Source organism: Piliocolobus tephrosceles, chromosome 13 (genome assembly GCF_002776525.5).
Source record: "Piliocolobus tephrosceles isolate RC106 chromosome 13, ASM277652v3, whole genome shotgun sequence".
Classification (NCBI taxonomy): Eukaryota; Metazoa; Chordata; class Mammalia; order Primates; family Cercopithecidae; genus Piliocolobus; species Piliocolobus tephrosceles.
The window spans coordinates 37,040,037-37,055,958 of record NC_045446.1 but is presented as its reverse complement, the minus strand read 5'-3'; the positions used below and the strand labels follow the sequence as shown (position 1 = coordinate 37,055,958).

Sequence of the window (15,922 nt, the reverse complement as noted above, 5' to 3'; positions counted from 1 at the left end):
CATTTCTTCTAATACTGTCCACTTAGAAATACTTAATTTGCTTACTTTAAAACTAAATTCATTAGTATACCTAGTTTTAAATTAAGGCAAAATAGATTGCTTTCTAAAAACTTTAATAATTCAAAACACTGAGTACAATACTGTATTTCATACCATACAGCACAAAGATTAACACATTTTATATATCTGTTATTCTAGTTTTTAAATGAATAAAATGAAAAATTTTCAATAACTTGAATTTTGGAAAAAACCTTTTAATTAGGAGTTTCTTACCAAGTTATGATTTAATATTTATCAGATGTGTAAATATACAAACATGATAGCAATTTTTAAAACTTGTAAATAGTTGGCCTTACAAAATTACAACACACTGTAAATAAATCCTTCCCACATTTTATACAAACTACATGATTTTGATATACAAAGATTCTGTTTTTATTACACTGACAATGTACAACAAAGACTATTTACAATGCAAAAAGTATATAAACCACAATTTAACAGTCTGCTACTGGCAGCCACTATAGTTTAGGAGGTAGCTTTAATTAAACGAAATGAACAGAAGCCACATTTCCCAACTTGTGTTCTAAAAATAATTTACATAAGATAAAAATTCATTATATGCACAGTATGTACAGTTTGATTATTAAACTGCAATCTAGCTGGATTTTTTTAGTATATTCAGAATAACTAATATGGCAGTGGGTTTGCTACTGATTTAGCACACTGTTCAAAAAACATTTATAACTTGAACAATTATAACTTTAAGACTCCACACAGTAATAGGTCTAAAGCCCATAGATGGGAATCAAGTAAAATTTTTAATTTTTAAAGACACAGGACTAAGCTTTATTCCTTCTTCTTCTATTTTTATTAATAACACATTATCTCGTTTAACCAGAGTTCAACCTCTGAGCTACTGAATAGGCTCTTTTGTAAAAAATAGTATGGGGAAGATGTATAGAAGTTTCCACTTAATAGCACAGGTTCAAGATAATCCAGCTCACTAAGAAATAAACATAAGTACTTTGTGTCGTAATTACTCCCCGTTTCTTCTAATTAAATGCAAGTATTGACCACAGTTTACTTTCTATATAATCTAAACTATTACTAGGTGACATACCAACAAATTGGAAAATATCAGGAGAGCCAATGATATTAGGAAGTATTCATTAATAAGAATGTTCCATGGAGCCACCAAATCCCTCAGATACTATTAAACCCCCACATTAGTTAGTGGTTTAGCCAAATCGACTAAACCCACACAGCAATTAGTCTTTTACTTTTTTCCTAGTAGTGTAATCGCAAAACACTTAAGAAAAAATTACTGATTGGACCAAAGCAATGTATAATGACTGAAAACAAATGTCCAGCTTTTTTTTAACCAAACAGCTGTTAATATTGTTCTAAAAACATCTTCAGGTTTTAGATTTATAAATTGTTTAAACACAATTTATGATTCTCTTATGTCAAGGATGGCGATTGAAAACATAATAAGGTAATACCTATGTATACTCTCACAGTTCTAGCTGGGACAGTCCCTTTTTTGGCCCTGCAGTAAGTTGTCCTGAGATTAATGATGAAACATTAGGTAAAATTAGCAAGATATTTTCTTCAGTTATAGAAAATCACATTTTAAAATATATTTTTTTAAATATTAACAGCTATTCTTTATCTTATGCTTAATTCACAAATAGGTATAAATTTGCTTCTTATGGATCAGAAAAACCTAACATTATATTGCTATACTACACCTAAGATCCTTTTCAAGTCATGCATTTGTTTCAAACAGACCATACATTGCTTGGACATTGCATTTTTCACCAATTTATAATTTAGGCACCTGTTCTTTGAAAATGACTGGTTTGAGAAATAAACTGCCACCTCTCCTTCTTCTAAGTGACACCAGGCAGTGATTATAGAAGTGCTTCCCAGATGAAAGATCAGAATAGGGTTCACTCTATAAACACTGATTTTGGTTGACAGGGGAAACAGTTACACACATAGTAGTTCAGTCTTTAACTCTTGGTAGATTGTAAGCATAGCGCACCAAAGGGAATCCTCTACTCTGGTAGAAGCAGGCTCGTCCACAGGCCTGCACCTGGTCAGAACTGTCTGAGACAAAGGAATCTTCTTCATCTGCGTAATCAGAGTGGGCCGACTGTGTGCCACAGTCGGACCAATAGCCCTCCGGTCTTTGGCAAGAAGCCACTGCCAATGCAGGACAGCTGTGTGATTTTATCAAGTGTTTGCATGATACTGGCTTTGTTAAAAGAAACGATTCGCAGCAGTCGCAAACAGTCAGGTTACCCTGCAAATGTGAGTACATGCCACAGTCGTAGTAGAAATCCTGTTCCAGACAACCACCTTGGCTACTGATGGAAACTGAAACTGATCCACTTTTCTTGGTAACATGTCGCTTCAGTAACTTCCAGTCTTCTTTAAACTTTGGGTTGAAGAAAACATACAGGACTGGATTCAGACAAGCAGGCAATGGAAAAAATATCAGAGTAACAGACTTCATTATTTCGGGGCTGATAGAGATTGCAGTGATCAATGGTGCAAATGAAAAAAATGCCACAGGGCAGAAAAAGATGCAATTGGTGAAGATCAGCCAAGCAACATGCTTAATCATGCTAGATTGTGAGTTTTCTGAGAGGTCCTCTTTTTCCAAGTTGCAGTATAGCTTAGTGTAGATAATGGCCATTAGTAAAAATGCTAGTGAGTTTAACAGCACTAAGGTTACAGTGAATCCTAATGATGGCGTTTCACCTGTAGGAAATGGCAAACAAAGGGGTGATGCAGAATATTCCCCTCTGTGGAAAAGGGGAAAACAGCCTGCTACTGTAGCACCTAGGAAAGCCAAAAGGGCAGCAACCCGGAACTGTTTGAGATGATTGCTCTTCCCATTTTTCATTACATCTTTTGCAGATAAGCTTCTTTCAAAAGTTGCTAGCATTAATAAAAATATGGCACTTTCTGAGGAGAAAACTGCAAGAAACCCAGCTACTTTGCAGCCACTGCCAGTTTCCCACCAAATGCCAAATTCAGCGAATCTGCCCCAGGACACAGCATCAAGAAAAGTTAGGATGCCAGTATAGATTCCCATGAATAAGTTAGACACAGAAATCAAGCCTATAAACAATTTGGACGAAGGCAGTGATGTACAAGATGCAAATGTTGTTAAAATAACAAGTAGGTTGAAAAATAATGCAACCAAGAAAATGAACCACACAGTAAGACGAATCATCCAGCTTCCCAGTAAATATTCACAGGGCTTAAAAGCACCTAAAACAAAACACACAGGGAGAGAGAGAGAGAGAGAGAGAGAGAGAGAAATAAAAGATAACTTAGAAAACAATTTAGAAAATGATATGGCTTGATAGAAAAACTAATGATATAGACTAATTAAATCTGCTTTCTACTTGACCAAAACTGAACTGATTACTACTTCTAAGATAGTCTGGTCATGGACCAGGCTATTTTTAAAATACACTGACTTTAATTTCTTTTATTAAATATTTGATAAGGCTATAAATATCTCTTTTATATTAAATATTTGATAAACAGTGATATTCAGGTGAAATTTTTCATTTTTTCTTGCATCTAAGCTAATTTACATAGCACAATGTCTAGGGCATAAGAGGTATTTGATAAACTGAGGGTCTGGAATGAGACGGTTCATAACTTGCTACTCTTACCTTAAGAAAGCAACTTAAAATTGTATAAATTTTAACCTGTATTAATTTTCTCACTTGTGAATAATAATGCCTGTTTCATATACTTGTGCAGCTTAAGTAAAATTATACACATAAGGAACTAAGCAGGAAGCTGGATATATAGTTAGATTTCAATAAACATTAGCTCCCTTTTCTTCTTCCTTTCTAGCCCCAATATACTTTACAATCATGTATGTATATGGATGTATCCACACATATTTTTTATACATTTTCTTATGGCTTTCAAAAGCAACCTGATGAAGCAGGTTAAGATAGTATAATTATCCCCATTTTTCATCCAGAGAAACTGATATTTCAAATCATTTGATTGGCCTGACAAAGGCCATTCAGTAAGATAATATAGCTAGGACTACACCTCGGTGAATGTTAACTATTCATACAAAGCTATGTACAATAAAATCCTACATAATACAAACTAGCACTGCAAGAACTCATTCAGTGGCTGAACTGTATGTTCCAGTAAATGACTTTCACATGTTAGTTATGACACGAATTACAACTGTTTTACTGAAAAATTAGAAAAGAGAAACAAGATTTTGACTATGAAACACAAGAAAACTATGTATTACAATCGTCTAAAAAACATGTTCTATGAACTGTCATGAAAATGATATATCCAATAAAATATTTTAAATTGTTAGGATATTCACAGACCTCAAAAGCCAGTTCTGCACCATTTATCTGACTTCCAAATAATGTAAGAAACTCTTATTTTAATTTCCCTTTTACTAACCCTTCAGGAAGTGCTAAGAGAAAGCTCGTTATCATCTTTATCTCTGTTATCTAAACTCATCCTTCATGGAAGGAGGGATAGCTCATCTATCTGAGAGAACAGGAGACCTTTTGAGAACACTTTTATGGGTGAGAAAGGTTACTTCTCCAAAAAAGCCTGGGAAGCAGCCTCCACCCAATCCCTGTCTTTGGAAGCCTGCTGCCTCCTCTGGTGCTAACAGAAGGATCCCAGCTCTCCTCCACTTCCTGCTTCTGCAGCAAGCACATCGTGTCTGGGTGTTACTACAACTGAGTAGGGGGAGGCAGGCCTGCATTTCATTCCCATGGCAGCCCAAGGAGATGAGCTCAGACCAGCTTTCCTCCTGGCCAATCTCCAAGTTTAGATTCGGGGTGGAAGAAATGGAAATGCCTCACGTTCAAGTCCAGCCTCCCCTTTAATAAACCTGTTCCCTTCTCATTGGATCATCAGTTCTTTATGTACATTCTCTGGCACATGAACTCCAGGGAGACAAGTAAGCAAGCTGCACCCCAACCTTTAAAAATTAATATACACACTAACACACAATAAAATAAATTATATAAACTTAGATGATTCTTGCCAATCGCATTCACTTATCTGGTAAACTTAGAGCTTATTTTCTGCAGAAGAAAGTATTCATAAAATACATATGTAGCCCTTTAAGAAGCTCACGATTCAGCAGCAATCACTAGTGAATCCATAATACTTATAATTCCGAGTCATAAAATTAATGTCCAGATGATCCTATGATATTATATTAACAAAGGAATCTATTTTGTAGCACACAATTTAACTAAAATATTTAAGCCTCCCTTTTACAGTAAAATTATAAATACATCTTCTCTAGTAGATTAGGCAGACTATGACAATCATGACCAAATATGTGGTGCCAGTTTTATAACTTTCCTAAAACTACAAAGTTCAATAAAGTAAATGAGGGGAAATAAGGAAAGGCAAGGCTACATTAAGCACACACATACAATCTTCACAGACTACTAACTTATAGAATTAGTCCCAGAGTTAAAGGAGCATTAAGAAAGTGCCTCTGAAATTCTAATGTGTATAACTCTCACCTGGGGGAGCTTGTTAACATACAGATTCTGATTCAGTAGGTCTGGGCCTGAGATTCTGCAAAAGATTCCTAAGCTGCTGGTTGGTACACAAAGAACAAATCAGAAGGCTTCACGGGATCCTCTAGTACCATCCCTATTACAGAAATTACATCTATACCCAGGATATTTAGATATATTTGCCTAATGTTTTTTAATATGAGTAACTGCGAAGAAAAAGGCTGGGCATACCTGTTGAAGGTGTACAATGGATAATTATTTGACTATGTTCTTCATTTTCAACAGTGCTTGTGACATTTGCTGCATCAGCAGAACCTAAACATATAACACAAAGCATGTTTAATTAAAACCTTACGCAACTCAAAAGAACCATATTTTCCTGCGATTTTCTCTGTATATAAGTGTGAGTTCTCCTTATAGAAGGTTCAGTAACATATTGAAGATGCTGGTAGCATAGTGAATGCCACTGTTTTTTTGGTTTTGGTTTTTCTTAGAGACAAGGTCTTGCTCTGTTGCTCAGTCTGGAATGCAGTAGCACAATCATAGCTCACTGCAACCTTGAACTCCTGGGCTCCGCTCAAGGGATTCTCCCACCTCAGCCTCCCGAGTAGTGGGAAATACAGGCACATGCCACTACATAGCAGCTAGTTTTAAAATTTTTTATAGAGACAGAGTCTCGCTTTATTGCCCAGGCTGGTCTCGAACTCTTAGGCTCAAATGACCCTCCCACCTTGGCCTCCCTAAATGCTGAAATTACAGGCATGAGCCATCACGCCTGGCCAGAGAATGCCATTTTTCTCACAGATTTCCTATTGATCATTCACAAAGGGATTATAATAACAGAAACTTTAATCAATGCCTTAAAGGAGTATTCTGTTTTTTAAAAGTCATGCACTTGCCTTTCTCCTGTGCCACATTGTGGTCCTGGAGGCTGTTATCTTCTGTGTTTAAATTTGCATAAGAGTCACAACCCCAAAATGCACAGCACTGATAAGCATATGGTACTGATAAAGACCTGGAAAAAAAAAATTGTAAAATCTACACCGAATAGCAACTCCACAGATACAGTTTTGTTCTGTAAAAGGATTTTGAACTTCGAGAATTCCAGCCTAGGAGTCAGAAAGATCTGTCATGTGCTTTATGCTGGTCATTCATCCTTTCTGGGCTTCAGTTTCCTTATCGGTGAAAACAGCTCTGGTATCAGATGACACCGAGACTTTCTCCCTTTCTATAAGATCTCACTTAACAGTTGGATGTAAATCAAACTGTTTAAAATTTAACAGCAGTACTGCAATTTAAAGTAATATCTTATGACTCCTTTTATAAATGTATTAACTATGCTCATTTTATCATACAAAACTGATAGTTTCAGTTAAAATTAATGCCCCAGGTCATTCGTGAATTTATACCATTAAATACATTTACTTTGTTTAAATAAATGTAATGAAAATATTTATTTTCTTCTGCAACAATAATATTCTCTCTCTTTTCTTAGAGACAGGGTCTTGCTCTTGTCACCCATGCTATAGTGTAATGGTGCAATCACAGCTCAGTGAAGCCTAGAACTCCCAGGCTCAAGTGATCCTCCCATTTCAGCCCCCTGAGTAGCTGGGACTACAGGCACGTGCCACCACATCCAGCTAATTTTTGTACTTTTTGTAGAGACAGGGTCTCAGCATGTTGCCCAGACTGGTCTTGAACTCCTGGTGTCAAGTGATCCACCCACCTTGGCCTTCCCCAAAGTGCTGAGATTGCAGTGTGAGCCACCATGCTCGGCCTCATAACAATATTCTCCCTCTATTATATTTAATGTAGTCCCCCATAACTCTAAAATCTTCATGAAGTATTACAGCATTGTATCAGTTTTCTGCAGGCTCATATTTACATGGTTTCTGCCATCTTATTGCTAATGAAAAGTCTACTGTATTAAAAAACCATTCTAATAGCTCTATTATCTCTTTGAGGCCATCAAGGGCTCCAGTTCACGTTCTTAAAAACTATCGAATAATGTTCACGTTCTATTTTTTACCAAAGTTGCAAAGATTGAGGTAGAAAATACCTTTAAATTACAGCCTATCAGAAAATCTGAGAACCACAACAAAAAACCAGGACACTCTATAATTTTGAAGCCTACCATAACTTCAACAAAAAAGAAAAATAAACAAAAACACACCTGAGGTTAACAAAGTCTTTCGCTGCTAAGGCTTCTTTCAGCTTGAAGTTGCCCACAAGTTTCAGTTGATTTAGCCCATTCAGGCCTTCCGTAGGAAAGGAAGTTAATTCATTGAAACTTACATCTCTAAAATATGAATGAGACTTCAAGTTAATGCCCAAGATAGAAATCACATGAAAACATCTGTACATGTATTAACATCATAAATATTAGATCCCTAAGATGAAGTTCAAGTGGGGGTGCTAAAATGATAGTTCTAGCATGTACCTTGCCATTTGAGATTTTAATATAAATACAGCTTACCATTTATACAAGGGAATAACTAAACAGAAAAACATTTTGATTTGACAATGTTAAAACAGATGTTTCTACAGCACTAGTTACTACTTTCATGACATTATTGCATAATCATCTACTTACAGGTTAGTTATTGGCCCAAGTGTGGCAAAAGCTTTACTGTGAATTTCATGTATCAGGTTTCTACTCAGATCTCTGCAATTATAAGAATAACACGTTAATCTTTCAAATAAACACTCAAAATGCCACTTACTTAGACTATACTTTAGAATTAGAGGCAGTAACACAATATTGCTGATAAGATAACAAAGATCTTCAATCTCGCCCAGCAATTTTTTTTTCATGTTTATGTTGAATGCCTCTCCTTCACAACAATCTATTTCTTGGAATATGTTCCGTACGGCAGTAATTCTAGCTGGCGTCTGTTTCAAAACAGTTGTGAATTTTCCCACTTTATCATTCTGATACCAATTCAAAAATATAAATGATATGATATAACCTTTGGTACTGTTAACTCAGTGAGGAAAAGCCCAGTTTCTGAAAAAGCTGAAAATAAAAACAGACTTCATATTATTTGCCTTCTCAAAGGTTATTGATAAGGCCCTGAGAGAAGACAAACAATCAATATGCAAACAAGAGCATTCCAGGAGGGCTGCAGATACCCTTCTTTTCCTAAGCAGGAAATAAACATTGTATCAACAGTAGAGCCAGCTCCATATTCAGGAACACACCCTGAGAAATTCTGATATTATAGAATTAATAAAACAGAAATAATCTACAAACACACTTACACTGAACCTTAAAGGAAATTTAAACAGTGAATAAATTCATTCCGAGACACATTTCCTAGATAACAAGGAAACTCAACACACTTGGTTCCAAATTACGAAAAGACCAGCCTCTTACTGTCACTTATCAGTGTTCTGGAAGTGATGGCAACTAGGAGCCAGTCTTCTTCCCTAGGACTGCCCAGGCTTCCAGAAAGTTAGTCTACGACTTGCGATGATCCAGCAACTCAACTACCAATTACATATTTTCTAGTAGAGTAGGTGTCATATTTCTTAAAGGGGATATACTAAAAAACCATATTCAATACATGTAATTTCACTTCATTGTCAATTTTTCAAACTTTTTCTATAATAGAAAAATGTTGTGCTGGGCAAAGTAGTTCACACCTATAACCCAAACAACTTTGGGAGGCCAAGGTGGGTGGATCACTTGAGCCCAGGAGTTTGAGACAAGCCTGGGCAACATAGGGAGACCCCATCTCTACAAAAAAAAAAAAAAAAAAAAAAAAAAGAAAGAAAGAAAGAAAGAAAGGAAAAAAGAAAAAGAAAAAAATTAGCTGACATTGTGGTGTGCACCTGTAGTCCCTGTGCATTGTGGTGTGCACCTGTAGTAGCTGACATTGTGGTGTGCACCTGTGGTGTGCACCTGTAGCTATTCAGGAGGTTGAGGCAGGAGGATTGCTTGAGCTCAGGAGTTGGAGGCTGCAGTGGGTTGTGATTATACCATTGCATTCTAGCCTGAGTGACAGAGTGAGAGACCCTGTCTCAAAAACAAAGAAAAATGTTCACTAATTTAGTGTACTATGTTTCTGCACTAAAGTTCTAGGAATATAATGAGTGGCAATGTTTGTCTCAGTCACCTCTATATTCCTAAGTACCTATGAGAGTACCCGGAACAAATATGTAGTCAAATACAAATGATTTTTTAAATAAGTGCTTCTGTGGCTTATGAACTCTATTTGTCATGATAGATACTCCAGTGCAGGGGTCAGCAAACTTCTTCTGTAGAGGGCCAGATAGTAAATATTTTTACCTTTGTGGGTCATATACTCTCTGCTGCAACTACAGAGAGAGCAACTACCCAATTCTGCTATAGTGGGGTGAGAGCAGCTTTAGACAGCACTTTAATAATAAAGACCTGGCAGTGTTCAATTAAACTTAATTGATAAACCAGGAAGCAGACTGGATATGGTCCACAGGCTGTAGTCAGCCTACCCTTGCCCTAATGAATTGGCAAACCTCACTATTATAACTTGAAAACAAACAAGCTACATCACTTCAGTTATACACATTACACATTTTTCTACTTGCCAATGAACAATTAGCTAAAGTAATATTGAAAGTAGATTATTTATAAAGTTGCAAGTCTAAAAATCTTGCAATGCGTAAAATAATATTTTAGGAAAAGTCTAAAAATAATATTTACTGAACACAAATTCTATCTATCTATCTATCTATCTATCTATCTATCTATCTATCTATCTATTTTTTTGAGGCAGAGTTTCACTCTTCTTGTCCAGGCTGGAGTGCAATGGCGCAATCTCAGTTCACTGCAACCTGACTCCAGGGTTCAAGCGATTCTCCTGCCTCAGCCTCCCAAGTAACTGGGATTATAGGCATTCACCACCACGCCTGGCTAATTTTTTGTATTTAGTAGAGATAGGGTTTCACCATGTTGTTCAGGCTGAAATTAAAATTATATCTCTAAGTATATCTAGTAACATGGAAATCATAACAACATACTAACATAGCTTGGAAAAAACTTATTGTCTTTAATAATCATAGACAAACTTACAGAATCCTTAGAGATATCAGGCCTTGAAAGGTGCCTTCCTTTATTTGGTAGATCTGATTACGTTGTAAAGAACTAAAGAAAAAAGAAGAAGAAAGAAGATGAAGATGAAGACAAAGATGAAGAAGAGAGCAGGAGGAGGAGGAGGAAAGAGAAAGGGATAGAGAGAGAAAAAAGTTACGTTCTATTTTGAAAAATAACATTATAACATTTCTTAGTTGAGTTTTTTGTAAGTTTAAATAACCATTCTTATGTAACAGTGATCTTGTTGAAAGAGAACTGCCCTTTTCTCATCTATAAAATGAAAGAGACTAATTGGTATTTCATCCCATATTATACTGGGAATTAACTGGTATGCTATCTAAACTCCCCCATCAATCCCACTCAGGCATAAGAGAAGGAAGATGATGCAGGGAGAAAAGAACAAAGACAACACAACTATAACAAATACCACAGGAATAAAGTTACAGGACTAAATAGAGTCAAAATGGGAGAATTGATGCCTCCCTCTTCCCGTCTCCCAGCCAACTTCCACCAGAACTGTCCAACACAGGACATGATGAGAACTGGCATTCATGTCTGGTTTCCTTCAATAGCTGGACAAGTTTTCGTTTTCTATTTCTTTTAAAAAACACCAACTTCCCCCGCATAGTGTTTCACGGGATGCCTGATAGGTAAGTGCCTAATACATGCTGCTTACATGAATACATCTGGTTCAATTTGACATGTTATGTATGGGAACATCTAATTACAGAAATTTCTAATTTCTTACTATTAAAGCCATCTATTAAAAATAGGAAATGCTTAACAAACAATATACCGCAGCAAAAGGAGTAAGTTAAAGACCAACTCACATTTCTTCCAGAGCATGGCAACCATTAAAACTTGGAAGGTCTCTTATATTATTGTAAGACAAGTCCCTTAAAACAACGGAAATTAACAGATTAATGCTATGTTATCAGAATATTATATTAAAAGAGTGGCACTCAGAAGCATTGAAAGCAGAGTTAAGATAACTAATAAAGAGATATGCCTGAATAAGAAAAGCAATTATTTTTTCCTAAGACTTGTCAACTTTTCAAATACCTCCGTGATACAATAAGCCTAAGACTGATGAAAGTTCAAGAATATATTTTTGAGCATAGACACCATAAAGTATGTAAAAATACATTTATATAAATTATACATATAAAGTATATAACATAAATATATAAAATTAAATATGTAAATATAGAAAAATATAGAAAATATATAAAGTTTGTTGGTAAAGCTACTTTTTTAAAATTTGTATTTATACAGCTTAAAAATTTGTATTTTTTCAATATTATTTGTCCCATAAATAACTTATATGTTCTTTTATTGAAAAGCTCTAAGAGAAATGGTATGCTTATCAACATTTTAAAAAACATTTATATTACATCAAACACCAGAACTATTTAACTTTCAGTCCCACTGCAGTTTTTCCTCAACAGTGATCATTGTGTTTAAGTTTGATACACCACTACATCAATAAATTATAGTCATGACCCAAATAACAGTTTAGACACCATATACAATGATATGGTCCCATAAGAGTATAATACCATATTTCTGCTCCAACTTTTCTATGTTTAGATATACAAATATTTACCATTGTGTTACAATTACCCATAGTATTCAGTACAGTATTATGCTGTACAAGTTTGTAGGCTAGGAGCAAGAGATTACATATAGCCCAGGTATGTAGAAGAAACCACCAAGGTTTGTGTAAGCATACTCTATGATTTTCACACAATGACAAAATTGCCCCATGACACATTTCTTAGAATGTATTCCTATTGTTAAGTGGATGTGTGACTTTACTTGCTTAATCAATCAGTCATTTATCTTGTTACTATCTCCCACCACTGAATACTTATTAACAACTTAATAATTTAATTGTTTATTCTGGTGACATTTTTACATCCTTTATTTACTTTTAGTTTCTAGGTCAGCCTAAAGTTTTTAGAAAGCTACATGCTTTAGTTCATTCCTGATTGAATAAAGATTTAGGCTCTGCTTAGGTTGCAGATGAAAGAGAGGAGAATATGAGGAGATATACCCCTGGACAAACTAGAATAAAGACAGAGAGTCAGGATGAGAAAAAATAAAGAAAGAGCCTAGCTTGGTTTTACTTTGTTCATATAAAGTCACAAGTATATGATATATTCATAATCCTAAAACCTAATTCAAATGCATATTACCCACCATAGAGATGACTCAAATATCTGCTCCTTTACAGAAAGGGAACAACTAAGTAGTAATTATACCTCAAAACCACCTTATGGAAAGTAGATCCTTAAAAATAAAACTGAACATGTGTGAATACATAAACAAAAAGTATGAGGAGAACAGAAGAAGAATTCAACTTACAAAGTCCTAAGCATCTTTTGTTCTTGACACAAATTATTAGGTATGCTGCTTATCTTTGTACCTGTCAAAGTCCTGTGGAAAAACATTATTCATGTAATAATTCAACTCAAGAATAGTAAGCAAAATTTATTCCCATATAGAAAAATGATAGAAAAAATGTGCTCACATATTTACATATGGACTAGATTCTATACATCCCATGGCCTAATTATTCCATAAAGTTAGAAATGCAGGAAGGTGAACTGAACTCCAATTCTGGTATCATCTCCACAGTAACTCAAAAACACTTGTGACATTAGATACTGATATCGTCCAGATGACAGGCTTGATTCTCCACATGGACCAAGAGGAAAACACTAATCTACAGTCACACAGTCTGATCACAGTTAATTGCAAGTTGTCACCTTCTTACACCCAATACCTTTGAAACCAACTTGCATTCTGCCCCCAAATCTTGTTTCTGTCTTTTCTTTCAGTCAACCTGAGTCAGCATTTGAAAATGTTCTCTTATTCCCTTCCCTTCTCTAGTCTATCAGCAGTTCCTGTTATTTTTTCCTCTGTTGTGTTTCCAGCATCTAATTCTTTCAGAAAAAGAGTGAAGTGAGGCGGAGAGGGATGGAGGAATCTCAGACAGACCACACACTATTTGTCCTGGTGCAAATCCAGTGATAGATTAAAGCTCTGGAGCTCTCATAATTCAGTGTGTTCATCTGGTCAGGTGGACTATTCCCACGGCTGCCTCACCGTTCTCCCCATCTCTAGTCTCTTTCTCCTTACCCTCCTCACATTACCTGCTCAAACATTCTCAACATCTCCAACTGCCTTAAGAGTCAAGTTTAAACTCCTTACCTCAGTGCTTCCTAAGTTCTTTTTAAAAAAATATCTTGTCACATGTGACCATTGTAACATCTAAATGGCACGCTGCAGTAAGACTCCTGTGGCTAGAGGCCCTAGCTGCCTCAGGCCCCACCTGACTGTCTGGAGGGCTGAGGTCATCAAGATCTTAAGTGCACCTGTAAATCCATGCACAGACCACTCACTGGGAAATTGCCACAACCAAATGTCCAATGGTCAAGGCCTGTCATTTTAAAGTCTAATCACAAACAATTCTCCAATGTCTTCATACCACCCCCATCCTATTATAAACATGCAATTCTAGCTATATTTGCTCATCTATATGCCATCTCTGAGAATACTTTTGGTATTTCCAGTTTTACTAATCCTGCCTTAAATAAAAGACTCAGCTCTGGGAAACCTGACAGTATTCAAACATTCCACCTCGTTCGTGAAGCCTTCTGTGATAGTCTACATCGATTGCTCCCACTTCTAAATTCTGAAAGCACTGCTTCTAATTTGGCACTTTGTTGCTGCTTTGTATTTTCTGTGAACTTTTCAGATCTTATCCACATAATCAGCTCTACTCTGTCTAAGCTCACTGACCCCAAACCCAATATATTCTTTTCCATGCATGAAATGTACAAAGGGAAACTGAAGGAATCAACATAAACTGTCACTAACAGACCCTGGCACCCTGCTAGCAGTCCAGTAGTGTTATCTTTATACAAGCCCTCTTCAAAGGGTCACACTTACAGACTTTCCAGGTGGGCGGTTCCTGTAAGATTGGGGAACTGTTGCACCATGCTTGCACCACGAATGACTCTTTAAGAAATTGAGAAAGACAAAGTAATTTTAATTTTTTTCATATTTTATCTTTTAAACAGTTTAAAATTACAGTGCAACTATAACTAAAAATAAAACTAGTTTCATCTCTTGAATGTACCTGAAAGTGTGATAATTTGGCCAAGTGTTCACAAAAATAAGAACCATAATAAATTCTGCCCAAGGGAGAAAAAAATTTTAAAGATTCTGTTTTCTGGAGTTCCAGTAACAAATTATTGTTTTCTACCAAAACAACTGTATAAATATCCAGGTTTGATTTTTAAATTCACATACTTACAGGGAATGAAGATCAGATAAATTGTGAAATGCTGAGTTCCCCACATAAGATAGAGGATTATCATACAAATGTCTGTGAAAATACCCAAAAAAAGTAAAATGTTCATATGTTTACAAGCACTCTAATATTAAATCTATGTTCACAATGTACATATATCTAAAAGTCTGAATTTTCATTCTTTATCTGGATGTTTGGCATTGTAAAGACATAGCTTCACATAATTATACGTTAAAAGAAACTTTCAAAAATACTTACATAGTTCTTAAGAGTGGGTTACCATCAAATGCTCCATCAGGGATAACAGAAATAGAATTACTATGAAATCCTCTAGAAAGATAGGAGAAAAGTATTTTGAAATGCATTATCCTCTTGTGAAATAAAATCCAAGTATCTACTGCAGTTCAGCATTATATAAAATACAACTGATAATGACTACATGAAAATTTTCAAAAACATAGGAAATCTCAAATTTTAATTTTATCTTATCTTTTTCAATATCATACCTAATTCTTTTTTAACCCACTGCTTAGCCTGGTATCTATCAGATCCCTCATATGCATTTATCTGTTGCTTCATTATAGAAAAAAGCTTTAGACCATGAGAAACAGGTGTTCTAACCTCCAAATCTCTCTCACTGTAGCCCGTATTTAGTCCCTTGGCAATGCATCTTAGAATGTTAACCATTAACTAGCTCATGACACACAGTCCCTGTTGTGCCATATACAGTCACTATCTCTACCCATGACAAACCCAACGTCCAAAATGTTCCCTCAGGCTTGGCACAGTGGCTCATGCCTGTAATCCCAGCACTCTGAGGGGATCACTTGAGCCCAGGAGTTTGAGACCAGCCTGGGTGACATGATGAAATCCTATCTCTAGAAAAAATTTAAAAATTAGCTGGGCGTGGCGGTGCATGCCTGCAGTCCCAGCTATCCAGGAAGCTAAGGTGGGAGGATCACCTGA

General features: G+C 35.8%; 1 protein-coding gene across 2 annotated transcripts in view; it reads right to left on the bottom strand.

Moving 5' to 3' along the window:
* Nucleotides 1-237: 237 nt before the first annotated feature.
* LGR4 (leucine rich repeat containing G protein-coupled receptor 4) overlaps nt 238-15,922 on the bottom strand; it is a 113,867-nt gene continuing 98,182 nt past the window's right edge. For both annotated transcript variants that reach the window (XM_023230362.3, XM_023230364.2), the window contains 11 exons: nt 15,215-15,286; nt 14,960-15,031; nt 14,593-14,661; nt 13,003-13,074; nt 11,466-11,531; nt 10,615-10,686; nt 8,155-8,226; nt 7,735-7,860; nt 6,461-6,576; nt 5,793-5,876; nt 238-3,288 (listed from right to left, as the gene is read on the bottom strand). In XM_023230362.3, the coding sequence (XP_023086130.1) occupies nt 2,012-3,288; nt 5,793-5,876; nt 6,461-6,576; nt 7,735-7,860; nt 8,155-8,226; nt 10,615-10,686; nt 11,466-11,531; nt 13,003-13,074; nt 14,593-14,661; nt 14,960-15,031; nt 15,215-15,286 (2,098 nt within the window). In that variant the 3' untranslated portion in view covers nt 238-2,011. The remainder of the gene's footprint in view (nt 3,289-5,792; nt 5,877-6,460; nt 6,577-7,734; nt 7,861-8,154; nt 8,227-10,614; nt 10,687-11,465; nt 11,532-13,002; nt 13,075-14,592; nt 14,662-14,959; nt 15,032-15,214; nt 15,287-15,922) is intronic.